At 47.2% G+C, this 16531-nt stretch overlaps 1 protein-coding gene across 5 annotated transcripts in view; it reads right to left on the minus strand.

Moving 5' to 3' along the window:
- Positions 1-16531, minus strand: part of KIF1A (kinesin family member 1A) — a 180408-nt gene that overhangs the window by 10493 nt on the left and 153384 nt on the right. For all 5 annotated transcript variants that reach the window (XM_066598374.1, XM_066598366.1, XM_066598357.1 and 2 more), the window contains 5 exons: positions 14231-14376; positions 5378-5590; positions 3368-3445; positions 2799-2923; positions 314-451 (listed from right to left, as the gene is read on the minus strand). In XM_066598374.1, coding sequence (XP_066454471.1) covers positions 314-451; positions 2799-2923; positions 3368-3445; positions 5378-5590; positions 14231-14376 — 700 coding nt within the window. The remainder of the gene's footprint in view (positions 1-313; positions 452-2798; positions 2924-3367; positions 3446-5377; positions 5591-14230; positions 14377-16531) is intronic.

Raw genomic sequence — 16531 nt, forward strand, 5'->3', positions numbered from 1 at the left:
GCATTTTGTGCCGAATCTGCAACGGAACCTACGAAAGGCAGTTCCAGCACAGATGTCAAGGCAGCCTTAATGGATGCGTCTTTTTTTTTTCTAAAAACAAAAAGTAAAAAATAGATGTCTAATTTAAGCAAACAGAAGAAAATGGATTGTTTATGTTTTTTTTTTTGAGGGAAGAAAAGTCTTGCAGGTCAGTCTTTTTTCCATTAAACGAGCAAAAACCAGAATAAAACTGAATAAAATTCATCACTCTGCATTCAAAAATTCTATAGTGCTCTTCCATTCAGTTGCTACCCCAGCCCAGTGTTATACATACCTGACCCGTATTTCTTGTATGTCAGGAATAAACAATCTAAGAGGGGTCTTGAGTCCACCTCTGGGTGACTTCTGCAGCTCTGCTGAAGGGCTCAGAGGATCCCTCTCTGGGCTAAGTGCACGGGACAGAGGCTGGGGGCTGCAATTTGTAGAAAAAGTATAGCTAAATTAGAACACCAATCAGAGTCGCCAGCCCGCGTTTTTCTTTTTTGAGGACAATGTATCCAAAAATCACAGACAGCCAACATTTTTTACGTACATATTGAAAATCTATACTGAATGATAAAGATAAGTGTTACATGTCTGTAGGTCAGATACTGATATCATCTCATTACTTCCATTTAGCGCTCATGTCCACGGACGTTTTTTTCACCGGCTCTAGTACCTCATTGTACCACCTCTAGCTTGGATACAAGATGTGATACGAGTGGGCATGGAAGTTCTAGTACCCTGTCGGGCCACCTGTTGCTTGGATGCAAGATGTGATACGGGTGGGCATGGAAGCTCTAGTACCCTGTTGTACCGCCTCTAGCTTGGATACAAGATGTGATACGGATGGGCATGGAGGCTCTAGTACTTTGTTGTACCACCTCTAGCTTGGATGTAAGATGTGATACAGGCTGGAATGAAGGCTCTAGTACCCTTTTGGGCCTCCTGTAGCTTGGATACAAGATGTGATACGGGTGGGCATGGAGGCTCTAGTAGCATGTTGTATTGCCTGTAGCTTGGATGCAAGATGTGATATGGGCGGGCATGGAGGCATATAAGTTCTGTATACTGCAGCATATCGGTCCACATTCGCTTTAACTGAGCCACTAGATCGTGCAAACTCGTAGGCTGTTGAAGTTGACTTCCCAGATGGTCCCATGCATGTTCTATGGGTGATAAATCTGGCAACAGGGCAGGCCACGGAAGTGTAGCAATGTTGTGGCACCCATGCTGTGTGAGCGGCTGAGCATTATCCTGCTGGATAATGCCTCTTGGAAGGCACCATGAGAGGTAACACATGTGGCTGCATGATCTCCAGTGAGCTGTCATTGTCCCTCGTACCACTACTAGGGATGACAAACTGTGGTATGCAATGGCCCTCTTCCAGACTATCATACCAGCAGTGGGGGCAGTATACCGATCCACAGCAGAGGCAGGAATGAGGCGTTCACTCCTAAGTCTGAAGATATGAACATGGCCGTTATTAGTGCCCAAACTAAACTTGGATTTGTCACTAAAGATAACCCGAATTCACTCCATTCTAGACCAGTTTCGTCATTCACGACACCACTGCAAATGGAGGCAATGGTGGATGGGTGTCACAGACAGGACACGTAATGGGCGCCGTGAAACCAAATGCCCATCAGCCAAGCGCCTGGAAATGGTTCCGACAGACACAGGTGCCACCGGTCTCTGGATGGTGGACAATGCTTGTCAGATAATCTTTTTTACTCGTGGTCTGTTGAGGGCGTCCTGGGCCCAGTCACTTTGTGTGTGTGCCCCCATGCATCTACTGGTCCCAACACCTCCTAAATGTCTGCTCAGAACAGCCCAGCTCGAATTCCAATATGCCCACTCTCAAACTCCACTAACTGGGCAAAATCTCTTTGATTGCATCGTAGAGACATGCCTAATGGTCAACAAGCTCTACACAAGAAGTCCGCAACACACAAGTAGCCTCAGAGAACTTTTATAGGCCAAGGGTGGAATCACTTTGAGGTGACAAGGTTGTCCATCTAATCATACCACAACTGTAATCATTTGCACATCTGCCTAACTCCTTCTAGGTTCTTAATTTTTTTGATAATGACAGTATAATAAAAGACTAATGCAAATTAAATGGGTTTTCCATGCATTTAGTATCGATGATCTATCCTGAGGATGGGTCATCAATAGTTGATCGGTTGCAGTCTGACGCTTGGGATCGCTGACGATGATCAGCTAATCCTCCAGTTTCATGGCAGTGTAGCCGAGCTGGATATCTGCACTAGGGTCAGAGCTGTAAGTGTAATATAAGGCTTTGCTCCCTTTGATTTCAATGGGAGCTATGCTTTACATTACACTTCCAGCTCCGACTGCAATGTAGACATCTGGCTCAGCTGTAATGACACAGGGCCAGAGGATCAGCACAGCCAGGGATCTGAAGCATCGGGCCCCCACAGATCAACTACTGATGACCTATCCTGAAGACAGGTCATCGATAGTAAATGCCTGGAAAACCCCTTCAACAGGGATCACCAATGTACTCAGTACTGAAATAATAGTTTCTAAAGCCAGTGATGTTTCTCAAAGCTTCCTACATAATAACATATTTGCCAGGGTTGTTATATGCACCAATCAACAACGCAGATCTCAGTTATCCTGTGTGATCTGCAGTCCACTTCCTGCAATCTATAGATGACATACATGTAAGGCTATTTCCATACAGCCACTTATATCCCTCCAGTAATGATGCTGCCTAATTGCTTTGTATAATTTGACTGATAGTCCAAACTTACCTTGTCTCTGGGCTACAGTATCGTCCTTCTACCAGGGAGGGACAGGTACTAGAGGGTGTAAGAGTTGAGACCCCCAGGCCACAAATCGAGGGGTCGCGTAGGAGTGTCACTGACATCTCAGACAGCTGAAAATACACATTATTAGAAGTTATTCCTTATGATGATTTAAAAGTGTTTTCCTAAATTAAAAGGCAATAGGTTAAAATAAAAAACAGGAAACTACTCACTCTTTAACCACTCCCCTGACCAGTGCAGCCGCCTTAGTCCCTGCTGCTCCATTCCCAGAAAGTCCTGCAGGCATCACGTGCCATTCATTGTTGACATGACCACTGCAGCCAATCACTGGCCTCACTGGTCTACGTTTCAGGACCACTGAGAGCAGTGATTGGCTGTAGTGGTCAAGTTCATCACTTCAGTTTGTAAACAAAACTCAACAGGGAGTACGAGAGCAGCGCACCGGACTGGGGGGATCAGACTGGTGAGTAGAACTAGTTTGATATTTTTAACCATTCCCTGCCCTCTCAGACAACCCCTTTAATATTGAGAGCAATACATTGACATTTTCTCACCTTGCTTTCACTGGCGCTTACACACACGTGACTATAAGTGTATTCTCTATTGAAGGTATGGGTGAGAAGGCGAAGACACTGTAAAACATACATGTATCATGAAATTAGCAATGCAAACAAATCATACAAATTAAATAGATACCAGAATGCGCAACATGCTAAAGTGTAGGAAATTGGCAGATAAAGACATCTTGGCAACTTGTATACAAGGCTCTTTACTATGAGCTCTACATCCTTCTCAGGCATAGACTTGTCCAGCTGGGTTAAACCTTATAAGATACAGAAGGCTTTCATTGCTTTATTGAATGATGTTACATATTAAGGGCATTCTATCTGAATTTGAGACATTACAGGAACTTATTAACCCTTAAGGGCCCTTTCACATGGGACAGAATTACTGCGTCACAATGTTATCCCTATGGGGCTTGAATTTCATACATCGACTCTTTACTTCAAAACTGCAAAATGAAGTTCTGCAGCGAAAAGCTTTCTGCTGCGGAATTAAGGACGTCTTGTGGAATTGTTTTTGCGGATTTCTAACATACAGGAGATATAATTCTTAGAGATGAGCGAGCACGCTCGTTTAAGGCTGATGCTCGAGCGAGCATCGGTCTTCTCAAGTAACTGATTACTCATCCAAGCAAATGCTTGTGTCTTGTGTAAATGTATTTGGCGCAGAACTCTGTCGCCTTATATCTATTTTTTATCCTCCTAGTGACATAGTTACTTTTAGCACCAGTATATTGTTCCCCCTTTAGTGTTCCATCGGTCATAACTTTTTAGTGTTTCGTCAATGAAGATGTATAACAATTTGAATATTCCAAGACGAGTTCTAGTTTTTATAGGAACCGATTTCAGGTACATTTAATATGAATATTGATTATCTTTAATTATGAGGGACAATGGAATAAAATGTAGCTGCACCATTGTTTTTTGGGATCTATGTTTATGGTGTTCGCTATGTGGTACATATTATGTTGACCTTATTCTACAGGTCATTATAATTATGACAATACCACATTTATGCAGCTTTCATTATGTCTAACTACTTTTGCACAATATAATCATTTTTTTTTTCAGAAAATGATTTTTGGGGGCGCCACATTCCAAGACTAGAGCATTTTCATTTTTCTATTAGCAGAGCTGTATGGGGACTTGTATTTTGCAGGATGACTAGTAGTTTTTATTGTCATCATTTTGCACTAAATACAGGTTTTTGATTAGTTTTTATTCCTATTTTGTGGAAGCAACATAAAGAGAAAACATCTATTTTGCCTTTTTTCAGTTTTTTTAAGGGATTTACTGTGCTTGATAAATAATGTAATATTTTATAGTACAGATGTGGCTATACCAGTTATGTGTAATTTTTTGTTCTATATATTTTTTCAATATTTTAAGCATCGTTTAAGATGAAAATCATTTTTCATTTTTAAAAACAGGTGTGCTTAGCTTTGATCATGGCATCTGTGGGGTTAAACTGTGAAGAGGAATGATTAGGTGAGCAAGTGCTCATTTTTTCACTTTTATGCAAAAAAAAGAGCCCAATAAGTGACAACCAGAGAGCAAATATACTCTCTGATTGATAAGGGGAGTGATGTTACCCTACCCTGGGACAGGTGTACAGATAGAAGAATCGCAGATGGTTCTCTGCTCCCTGCTTTCCCCCTTCTGCTCTGTACCCAGACTGACATGACCAGTGTAAATTCAGTATTCCTGACCCCAATTCAAACAGCTGTAGCTCCGTTTCCATCAGTACTACCAACAAGTTTCTTGGCTTTAAAAAGAGAACACAAGCATGTCTGTAGCTCTTATAGAATTGGAGCTAGAGCCATTTGAAGCAGTATGAGCTCTGTCCATCCAAACTGTGTCTTTTTCCTTTTCAACAAACAGAGCTCGGGGTAATCAGTAGGGGTTATAGTCTCCTGATGTTAGGATATCAGACACAGTTCTATCCATATGATCATGCTGGACTAGATGCATAAATAAATAGAGTAAGAGACAGCACCATACCTTTGCAGCCAGCTCTTTTTGCCTTTCACTAGCCATCTCCAGAGGATTTTCCTCCACATTTGGCGAGCCTTCCTCTTGGAGCTGTACCAGCTGACATGTTGGGCTGAGTGGAAGCATCTCATCAGTAGGTGAAGGAGTAAGAGCATCTGTTGCTCCCCTGAGTGTGGCTTCCAACTTCTCACGTAGCAACAGATAATGCCGAGTTCTCTCAACCTAAAAAAATATAATGATTTTTTATAAAAGACAATTTTAAATCACTTTAAGCAAATACTGTAAAGTTAAAAAGCCTTCTGAAGAATTCATGTTTTATTATTTTTCTAGAATGAATATTCTGGCTGAGTATTATCCCAACTTTGCTACTCACCAAGATAGCGATGGACTTTGAAAAGCCTACCATTAGAGATGAGCGAGTATACTCGCTAAGGCACATTACTCGAGCGAGTAGTGCCTTAGCCGAGTATCTCCCCGCTCGTCTCTAAAGATTCGGGGGCCGGCGGTGGGCGGGGAGCGGCGGAGAGGAACGGAGGGGAGATCTCTCTCTCCCCCCCGCTCACCCCTGCTCCCTGCCACAACTCCCCTGTCACCCGCGCCGGCCCCCAAATCTTTAGAGACGAGCGGGGAGATACTCGGCTAAGGCACTACTCGCTCGAGTAATGTGCCTTAGCGAGTATACTTGCTCATCTCTACCTACCATAGATCAGGCTCTGTACTGAATTCACATATCTGATTATTGTGTATCAAATAGTAAAAATGGAAAACTGGTACATAACTTCATTCTGCACCATGGAATGCTTGGGGAATGATACAGTCTCAGAAAAACAAAGGGCATAGAATTTAGTATTGCAGATGTTAAAGGGCCACTCCAGCAAAAACACATTTTTCCATCCCTGCACCGACCTCACCTGATTGTCTGTTACATTCTCCCTGCGGCGACCTCACCTGATTGTCTGTTACATTCTCCCTGCACTGACCTTACCTGATTGTCTGTTACATTCTGGACAGCTCCTATGTATATTATAGTCACTTCCTTATAGCACAGCCTCCTGTCTGATACTTATCATGCATCATCTTGATGCTGAGATTTTTCCCTGCTTTCCTCCCCTCTATAATGTGATAGCAATCCCATGATGTATCAGCACAGCATCACATGACCAGAGCGAGATTGTACCAGTTCTGCCTCCTGGGGGGACAATGTAATTAGCATTAGCGTCTAGATTTTCCTACATAAGCTAAAGACCATAAATATATAGTTTGTTGGATGAGCTGCTATCTCCTTTATTATAAGTGTATAACAGGAGCCTCTAATCATCATCAGCAATATGATAAGAGTTTCTGTCCATCTTCACCCCCTCCCATGAAAAGCTTGTGTGTTGCAGTCCATGTGGTTTCATCATACAGGAATTCTGGTGCCAGAAATAGTGACTCCCGGAGAAAACACAGGGACAGATACACTAATGCCCAACGGTCACTATGAGATCACATGACCAAACTGAAGACAAGAACTTCATGGATTTTCAGATAGGAAAGTATAAGTAAATAAGGTAATAGTAGCTGAAACATATACTAGGGGACTTGTTACATAATGAATAAAAAATTTTTTTTACTGGAATGACCCTTTAAATAAGACCTGTTATCTCCCAACCTGTTTGTTTTTAGTAAATACTTATATTCTTCATAATATACTGTATAAATTCTGGATAGAGATGAGCGAACGTACTCGTCCGAGATTGATGCTCGTTCGAGTATTAGCGTGTTCGAGATGCTCGTTACTCGAGACGAGCACCACGTGATGTTCGAGTTACTTTCACTTTCATCTCTGAGACGTTAGCGTGCTTTTCTGGCCAATAGAAAGACAGGGAAGGCATTACAACTTCCTCCTGTGATGTTCCAGCCCTATTCCACGCCCCTGCAGTGAGTGGCTGGGGAGATCAGGTGTCACCCGAGTATTTAAATCTGCCCCTCCCGCGGCTCGCCACAGATGCATTCTGACATAGATCAGGGAAAGTGCTACTGATGCTGTTGCTATAGGGAGAGCGTTAGGAGTTATCTTAGGCTTGAAGAACCCCAACGGTCCTTCTTAGGGCCACATCTGACCATGTGCAGTACTGTTGAGGCTGCTTTTAGCAGTGTTGCACATTTTTTTTTTTGGATATCGGGCGTGCAGAGCATTGCGTCCTGAGTCTGCAGTCATTGTACATAGTATAGGGCCAGTACTGGTGAGGCAGGGACAGTGGGAAAGGTGAAAGAGATATACTGTCTATATAGGCAGTGGGCTTTTTCAAACAAATTTGGGAAAAATACTATCTTTGGGCTGCCTGTGACCGTCCTCAGTGTACTGCGTGTCTGCTGGGGGTAGTAGTCGTAATTAATACGCAGCTAAGTGTTACAGCAGGCTTGCGCAAAACTGTTTCCTGGCTCTGCGTTGCCTGTTACATCACCGTCGTCATCCCGTCCAGAGGGAAACAGTCTGCAGTAATTTTACATAGTATAGGGCCAGTACTGGTGAGGCAGGGACAGTGGGAAAGGTGAAAGAGATATACTGTCTATATAGGCAGTGCGCTTTTTCAAACAAATTTGGGAAAAATACTATCTTTGGGCTGCCTGTGACCGTCCTCAGTGTACTGCGTGTCTGCTGGGGGTAGTAGTCCTAATTAATACGCAGCTAAGTGTTACAGCAGGCTTGCGCAAAACTGTTTCCTGGCTCTGTGTTGCCTGTTACATCACCGCCGTCATCCCGTCCAGAGGGAAACAGTCTTCAATAATTTTACATAGTATGGGGCCAGTACTGGTGAGGCAGGGACAGTGGGAAAGGTGAAAGAGATATACTGTCTATATAGGCAGTGGGCTTTTTCAAACAAATTTGGGAAAAATACTATCTTTGGGCTGCCTGTGACCGTCCTCAGTGTACTGCGTGACTGCTGGGGGTAGTAGTCCTAATTAATACGCAGCTAAGTGTTACAGCAGGCTTGCACAAAACTGTTTCCTGCCTCTGCGTTGCCCGTTACATCACCGCCGTCATCCCGTCCACAGGGAAACAGTATACATATATAGGCTGCCTACAGTATCTGTCTGCTGTCTCAACTCAGCCTTTCAAAAAATAGAAGCAAAACACGTAAGGCCTACTAGTGGCATTTGGCCACTTGACTGCTTCAGCGCTGTGAATTCCAATATCTCAGTCATACGCACCTACGTCTCACTACAAGCTTGCACAAAATTCTTTCCTGGCTCTGCTGTGCGTTCCGTAAGCGAAGTCAGCCTCCAACCACAGGCCAATAAGCGGCACATTTAATTATAGCGTTCTGTTTCTGCACTACTGGTAATACACCATGCTGAGGGGTAGGGGTAGGCCTAGAGGACGTGGACGCGGGCGAGGACTCGGAGGCCCAAGTCAGAGTGTGGGCACAGGCCGAGCTCCTGATCCAGGTGTATCGCAGCCGACTGCTGCGGGATTAGGAGAGAGGCACGTTTCTGGCGTCCCAAGATTAATCTCACAATTAATGGGTCCACGCGGTAGACCTTTATTAGAAAATGAGCAGTCTGAGCAGGTCCTGTCGTGGATGGCAGAAAGTGCATCCAGCAATCTATCGACCACCCAGAGTTCTACGCCGTCCACTGCTGCAACTCTGAATCCTCTGGCTGCTGCTCCTCCTTCCACCCAGCCTCCTCACTCCATTACAATGACACATTCTGAGGAGCAGGCAGACTCCCAGGAACTGTTCTCGGGCCCCTGCCCAGATTGGGCAGCAATGGTTCCTATCCCACCGGAGGAGTTTGTCGTGACCGATGCCCAACCTTTGGAAAGTTCCCGGGGTCCGGGGGATGAGGCTGGGGACTTCCGGCAACTGTCTCAAGAGCTTTCAGTGGGTGAGGAGGACGACGACGATGAGACACAGTTGTCTATCACTCAGGTAGTAGTAATTGCAGTAAGTCCGAGGGAGGAGCGCACAGAGGATTCGGAGGAAGAGCAGCAGGACGATGAGCTGACTGACCCCACCTGGTTTGCTAAGCCTACTGAGGACAGGTCCTCAGAGGGGGAGGCAAGTGCAGCAGCAGGGCAGGTTGGAAGAGGCAGTGCGGTGGCCAGGGGTAGAGGCAGGGCCAGACCGAATAATCCACCAACTGTTTCCCAAAGCGCCCCCTTGCGCCATGCCACCCTGCAGAGGCCGAGGTGCTCAAAGGTCTGGCAGTTTTTCACTGAGAGTGCAGACGACCGACGAACAGTGGTGTGCAACCTTTGTCGTGCCAAGATCAGCCGGGGAGCCACCACCACCAGCCTCACCACCACCAGCATGCGCAGGCATATGATGGCCAAGCACCCCACAAGGTGGGACGAAGGCCGTTCACCGCCTCCGGTTTGCACCACTGCCTCTCCCCCTGTGCCCCAACCGGCCACTGAGATCCAACCCCCCTCTCAGGACACAGACACGACCGTCTCCCGGCCTGCACCCACACCCTCACCTCCGCTGTCCTCGGCCCCATCCACCAATGTCTCTCAGCGCACCGTCCAGCCGTCGCTAGCGCAAGTGTTTGAGCGCAAGCGCAAGTGTTTGAGCGCAAGCACAAGTACGCTGCCACGCACTCGCACGCTCAAGCGTTAAACATGCACATAGCCAAATTGATCAGCCTGGAGATGCTGCCGTATAGGCTTGTGGAAACGGAGGCTTTCAAAAACATGATGGCGGCGGTGGCCCCGCGCTATTCGGTTCCCAGTCGCCACTACTTTTTCCCGATGTGCCGTCCCAGCCCTGCACGACCACGTCTCCCGCAACATTGTACGCGCCCTCACCAACGCGGTTACTGCCAATGTCCACTTAACAACGGACACGTGGACAAGCACAGGCGGGCAGGGCCACTATATCTCCCTGACGGCACATTGGGTGAATTTAGTGGAGGCTGGGACCGAGTCAGAGCCTGGGACCGCTCACATCCTACCCACCCCCAGAATTGCGGGCCCCAGCTCGGTGCTGGTATCTGCGGCGGTGTATGCTTCCTCCACTAAACCACCCTCCTCCTCCTACGCAACCTCTGTCTCGCAATCAAGATGTGTCAGCAGCAGCACGTCGCCAGCAGTCGGTGTCGCGCGGCGTGGCAGCACAGCGGTGGCCAAGCGTCAGCAGGCTGTGCTGAAACTACTCAGCTTAGGAGACAAGAGGCACACGGCCCACGAACTGCTGCAGGGTCTGACAGAGCAGACCGACCGCTGGCTTTCGCCGCTGAGCCTCCAACCGGGCATGGTCGTATGTGACAACGGCCGTAACCTGGTGGCGGCTCTGCAGCTCGGCAGCCTCACGCATGTGCCATGCCTGGCCCACGTCTTTAATTTGGTGGTTCAGCGCTTTCTGAAAAACTACCCACGCTTGTCAGACCTGCTCGGAAAGGTGCGCCGGCTCAGCGCACATTTCCGCAAGTCCAACACGGACGCTGCTACCCTGCGCACCCTGCAACATCAGTTTAATCTGCCAGTGCACCGACTGCTGTGCGACGTGCCCACACGGTGGAACTCTACGCTCCACATGTTGGCCAGGCTCTATGAGCAGCGTAGAGCTATAGTGGAATACCAACTCCAACATGGGCGGCGTAGTGGGAGTCAGCCTCCTCAATTCTTTACAGAAGAGTGAGCCTGGTTGGCAGATATCTGCCAGGTCCTTGGAAACTTTGAGGAGTCTACCCAGATGGTAAGCGGCGATTGCTGCAATCATTAGCATCACCATTCCTCTGCTATGCCTCTTGAGAAGTTCCCTGCAAAGCATAAAGGCAGACGCTTTGCGCTCGGAAACGGAGCGGGGTAAGACAGTATGTCGCTGGATAGTCAGAGCACCCTCCTGTCTATATCTCAGCGCGTTGAGGAGGAGGAGGAGGGGGAGGAGCATGAGGAGGAGGGGGAAGAGACAGCTTGGCCCACTGCTGAGGGTACCCATGCTGCTTGCCTGTCATCCTTTCAGCGTGTATGGCCTGAGGAGGAGGAGGAGGATCCTGAAAGTGATCTTCCTAGTGAGGACAACCATGTGTTGCGTACAGGTACCCTGGCACACATGGCTGACTTCATGTTAGGATGCCTTTCTCGTGACCCTCGCGTTACACGCATTCTGGCCACTACGGATTACTGGGTGTACACACTGCTCGACCCATGGTATAAGGAGAACCTTTCCACTCTCATACCTGAAGAGGAAAGGGGTTTGAGTGTGATGCTATACCACAGGACCCTGGCGGACAAACTGATGGTAAAATTCCCATCCGACAGCGCTAGTGGCAGAAGACGCAGTTCCGAGAGCCAGGTAGCAGGGGAGGCGCGGAGATCAGGCAGCATGTACAGCACAGGCAGGGGAGCACTCTCCAAGGCATTTGACAGCTTTATGGCTCCCCAGCAAGACTGTGTCACCGCTCCCCAGTCAAGGCTGAGTCGGCGGGAGCACTGTAAAAGGATGGTGAGGGAGTACATAGCCGATCGCACGACCGTCCTCCGTGACGGCTCTGCCCCCTACAACTACTGGGTGTCGAAGCTGGACACGTGGCCTGAACTCGCACTGTATGCCCTGGAGGTGCTTGCTTGTCCTGCGGCTAGCGTCTTGTCAGAGAGGGTGTTTAGTGTGGCTGGGGGAATCATCACGGATAAGCGTACCTGCCTGTCAACCGACAGTGCCGACAGGCTTACACTCATAAAGAGGAACAAAGCCTGGATTTCCCCAGACTTCTCTTCTCCACCAGCGGACAGCAGCGATACCTAAACAATACGTAGGCTGCACCCGTGGATGGAAGCATCGTTCTCTATCACCATAAAAAACGGGCACCTTTTAGCTTCATTAATCTGTGTATTATATTCATCCTCCTCCTCCTGAAACCTCACGTAATCACGCCGAACGGGCAATTTTTCTGAGGCCCACAAGGCTCAGTCATATAACTTTTCTAAACAATGTTTATAAGTTTCAATGCTCATTAAAGCGTTGAAACTTGCACCTGAACTAATTTTTATTTTAACTGGGCCGCCTACAGGCCTAGTTACAAATTAAGCCACATTAACCAAAGCGATTAATGGGTTTCACCTGCCCTCTTGGTTGGGCATGGGCATTTTTTCTGAAGTACATTTGTACTGTTGGTACACCAATTTTTTTGGGCCCTCGCCTACATTGTAATCCTAGTAATTTTTAGCCCACCTGCATTAAAGCTGACGTTACCTCAGCTGTGCTGGGCACTGCAATGGGATATATTTATGTACCGCCGGTGGGTTCCAGGGAGCCACCCATGCTGTCGGTCCACACGGAGTTGTAACTACATGTGTCCACTTCTAAAGAATCCCGGTCTGACTGAGGCATGCAGTGTGGGCCGAAGCCCACCTGCATTTCATCTGATGTTAGCTCTGCTGTCCAGGGCACTGCAATGGGATACATTTATGTACAGCGGGTGGGTTCCAGGGAGCCACCCATGCTGTCGGTCCACACAGAGTTGTAACTGCATGTGTCCACTTCTAAAGAACCCAGTCTGACTGGGGCATGCAGTGTGGGCCGAAGACCACCTGCATTAAACCTGACGTTACCTCAGCTGTGATGGGCACTGCAATGGGATTTATTTATGTACTGCCGGTGGCTTCCTGGGACCCACCCATGCTGTCGGTCCACACGGAGTTGTAACTGCATGTGTCCACTTCTAAAGAACCCCAGTCTGACTGGGGCATGCAGTGTGGGCCGAAGCCCACCTGCATTAAACCTGATGTTACCTCAGCTGTGATGGGCAATGCAATGGGATTTATTTATGTACAGCCGGTGGGTTCCAGGGAGCCACCCATGCTGTGGGTGCACACGGAATTCCCATTGCGGAGTTGTACCTGCCTGTGACTATTTATAAAAAAACGCGGTCTGACTGGGGCATGCAGACACCTTGACAGAATGAATAGTGTGTGGCACATGGGTTCCCCATTGCTGTGCCCACGTGTGCAGCTCCTGATGGAGGTGGCACAGGATTGGATTTCTCATTGCTTCTGTACAGCATTATGGGCTATCGCCCCGCCCCTTTTAAAGAGGGTCGCTGCCTGGCCGTGCCAACCCTCTGCAGTGTGTGCCTGCGGTTACTCCTCATGGCAGACGCGCTTATAAATAGACATGAGGGTGGTGTGGCATGAGAGCAGCTGAAGGCTGCGCAGGGACACTTTGGTGTGCGCTGTGGACACTGGGTCGTGCGCGGGGGGGGGGGGGCAGCATGTAACCCAGGAGAAGTGGCAGCGGAGTGTCATGCAGGCAGTGATTGTGCTTTGTTGGAGGTAGTGTTGTGCTTAGCTAAGGTATGCATTGCTAATGAGGGTTTTTCAGAAGTAAAAATTGTTGCGAGGGGGGGGGCCACTCTAGCCGCTATTGTGGCTTAATAGTGGGACCTGGGAACTTGAGATGCAGCCCAACATGTAGCCCCTCGCCTGCCCTATCCGTTGCTGTGTCGTTCCCATCACTTTCTTGAATTGCCCAGATTTTCACAAATGGAAACCTTGACTTCAATGGGGTTCGTTACTCGAAACGAACCCTCGAGCATCGCGAAAATTTCGTCTCGAGTAACGAGCACCCGAGCATTTTGGTGCTCGCTCATCTCTAATGCTGGAATATCTTTTTTTCTAAGAAAATGTGCTTCAGAATTTTTATTTATTGCGGAATATATACATATGTTTGCAAAAAAAAACGAGATGTGAGGTTAATGACTCCAAATCACCAAAATAAGACAGAACAATATGAATAAACTTTGTGCTTTATAACCTTATTGCTGCAATTTGACAGCTGAAGACAAAAACTGCAACATAAGTCACTCAACGGACCACTGAATAGTCTGGAATTGTCTGCATGGAAAACATAATAGGTAACAAGGTGCAGAACATACCTCTTGCAGTAGGCTGAGTTTTTCAAGTTCCCATTGATGATCAAGGATTAAGCTGTCACTTCGTGGCCTCCAACCTGCAAGGTTTTCTTCACCCCGCACATATGCCACAGAAGTGTCCAGCACACGTCTACGTCTCCTCTGCATCCCTAGGTAAACATGACAGGATATAGTAACATGTTACATGAAACAATATATAGCCAGGGTGGCTTAGAAGTCATGTGATGCACACAGGCCCCTTTCATGTGACTCCCGACTACCCCAGTCTAAGGCAGATAAGTGTCCAGTGAGAGTTTGTAGTGGACACGGGACATGAGAAATCTGTATTGATGTTATTACTGTGCTGGAATGTGTATTTGGCCTGCATGATCTTCATGGGAACACTGTGTAAATACTACCTGGCCCTAGTGTGAAGACCAGTGGTGGATTTAGGGGACCAAATTTGCTCTCCTCTCACCCTGTAATATTATATTCTCTAGCTAGTACATCGTTCACATGACTGCTGCAGCCTATCACTGGCTTCATTGATCATGAATGGATGAATGGCACATGACCACTTGAGCCAATGATTGCTTTCAATGATCATGTGAATGATGAACTGACCCATGATCACTGCAGATTTTGATGCAGAGCCGCAACAGAATTCACCCTGTTCAACTGAAGGTGTAAAATCTGTGCCAAAATCCATACCAGACTGCTGACGGGAGATAGCCAAAGAAGCAACTGCTGCTACTGCAATAAACAGCTGTAATGCCATTTCTTCATTCCCTCCTCTTCTCTGCTGTGTCCCACCATTCCACACAGGCAGGTTGGTTGGTATAGCCTCTCCTTAGGCAACCCATTATGCAGGCTTTCAGCACTCCTCCCCGTGTATGTGTGATGTTATCATGGTCTGCAGCACAGTCAGGGGAAGCTGCCTGCACCTGCTGCATAGTAGGTTAAGGGGTATGAGTAGGGGCAGGGTCGAGGAGGCGGCATGATAGCAGCGTAGCTAGTGCTGTACATGGAGAATTGGGGGAGGAGGGAGGTACTAGCTGCGGATTGTTAATAGGGGCAATTGAGATGGCTGTGGGCTCCCTGGAGGCCCTAGCGTAATCCGCCACTGGTGAAGACACTGTCCTATGAGCAGAAATATTTTGAACAATTCATGGCAGTCATTTGTGTTACTAGCTCTAGGCAAACATAGGTTTCCTTGGTTATACATAGGGTTGGTTTCAAAGGTATGGTGAGGAAAATACAGGATTAGTAATAGAAATACAGTCTGAAAGATTTGGGGTGGTAGACATTACTATACCATGATTGAGGCACCATGATATATACACTATTCTACCAAAAGTGATTGAACGCCTGAGAAAGAACCAAAAGTATATATTTTTCCTTATGTTAATATATGTGATACCTCATTTGGCCCTAATGACATGAGAAACTCTCTGTGACATACTTTCTACTAACTTTTGATAGACTTCAGCTGATATTTCCCTCCATTCATCCTGCAAATATCTGGCAAGTTCTTGCAAAGAAGATAAATTTGCCCATCTACAGTGGTGCAAGGAGTGTGGTCACTGGACATTTGAGGAATGGAAGAACATTCTATGGAGCGATGAATCATGCTACTCCTTCTGAGTGTGGAGGATGCTTGGGGAACGCCTTATGACTATGTGTGTAGTGCCAACAGTTAAATACAGTGGAGGTTCCGTTATGGTCTGGGGGTGTTTTACGAGGCATCGTGCATTGGTTGTAGTGACAAGAACCATGAATACGGAGGTGGACCCTGACATTCTAGACAATAATGTGCTGCTGACAATGCGGTAATACTCTGGGAATGGTCGGCCATACGTCCAACAAGACAACAAGCCTTGTCACAAATCCAACGCTGATTTATATGGGTTTGAGTGGAAATGGAAAGAAAGAAAAAATTCCTGCACTCAGAGTAACCTCAAGGGAGAACACCTTGTCAAAAAGCCATATGCTGCTCCTGTGTTATTTGTTCTGGGGGCCCACCTGGCTCCCCAGCCTTTACTCCATGCATGGTCTCATCTGATGGTTTCTTCTTTTACACCACTCTGACTGCTTCAACTATCACCATCTGTGGAGCATTTTAGGTCCATCAGTTCGAGACATATAGAGGCACTGTCCAGGCCAACACATATTGGCAGAACATATTGGTTTGAGGATATGGATATTCCACAATTGGACTGGGCTTCAAAGAGTCCCAACCTGAACCCTATTGAACATCTTTGGGATGAACTAGAACGTCAAGTCAGCAAATCTAAACAGCATCCATCTTCTTTAAAAGAACTTGCC

The sequence above is a fragment of the Eleutherodactylus coqui genome, chromosome 1 (assembly GCF_035609145.1).
Source record: "Eleutherodactylus coqui strain aEleCoq1 chromosome 1, aEleCoq1.hap1, whole genome shotgun sequence".
Classification (NCBI taxonomy): domain Eukaryota; kingdom Metazoa; phylum Chordata; class Amphibia; order Anura; family Eleutherodactylidae; genus Eleutherodactylus; species Eleutherodactylus coqui.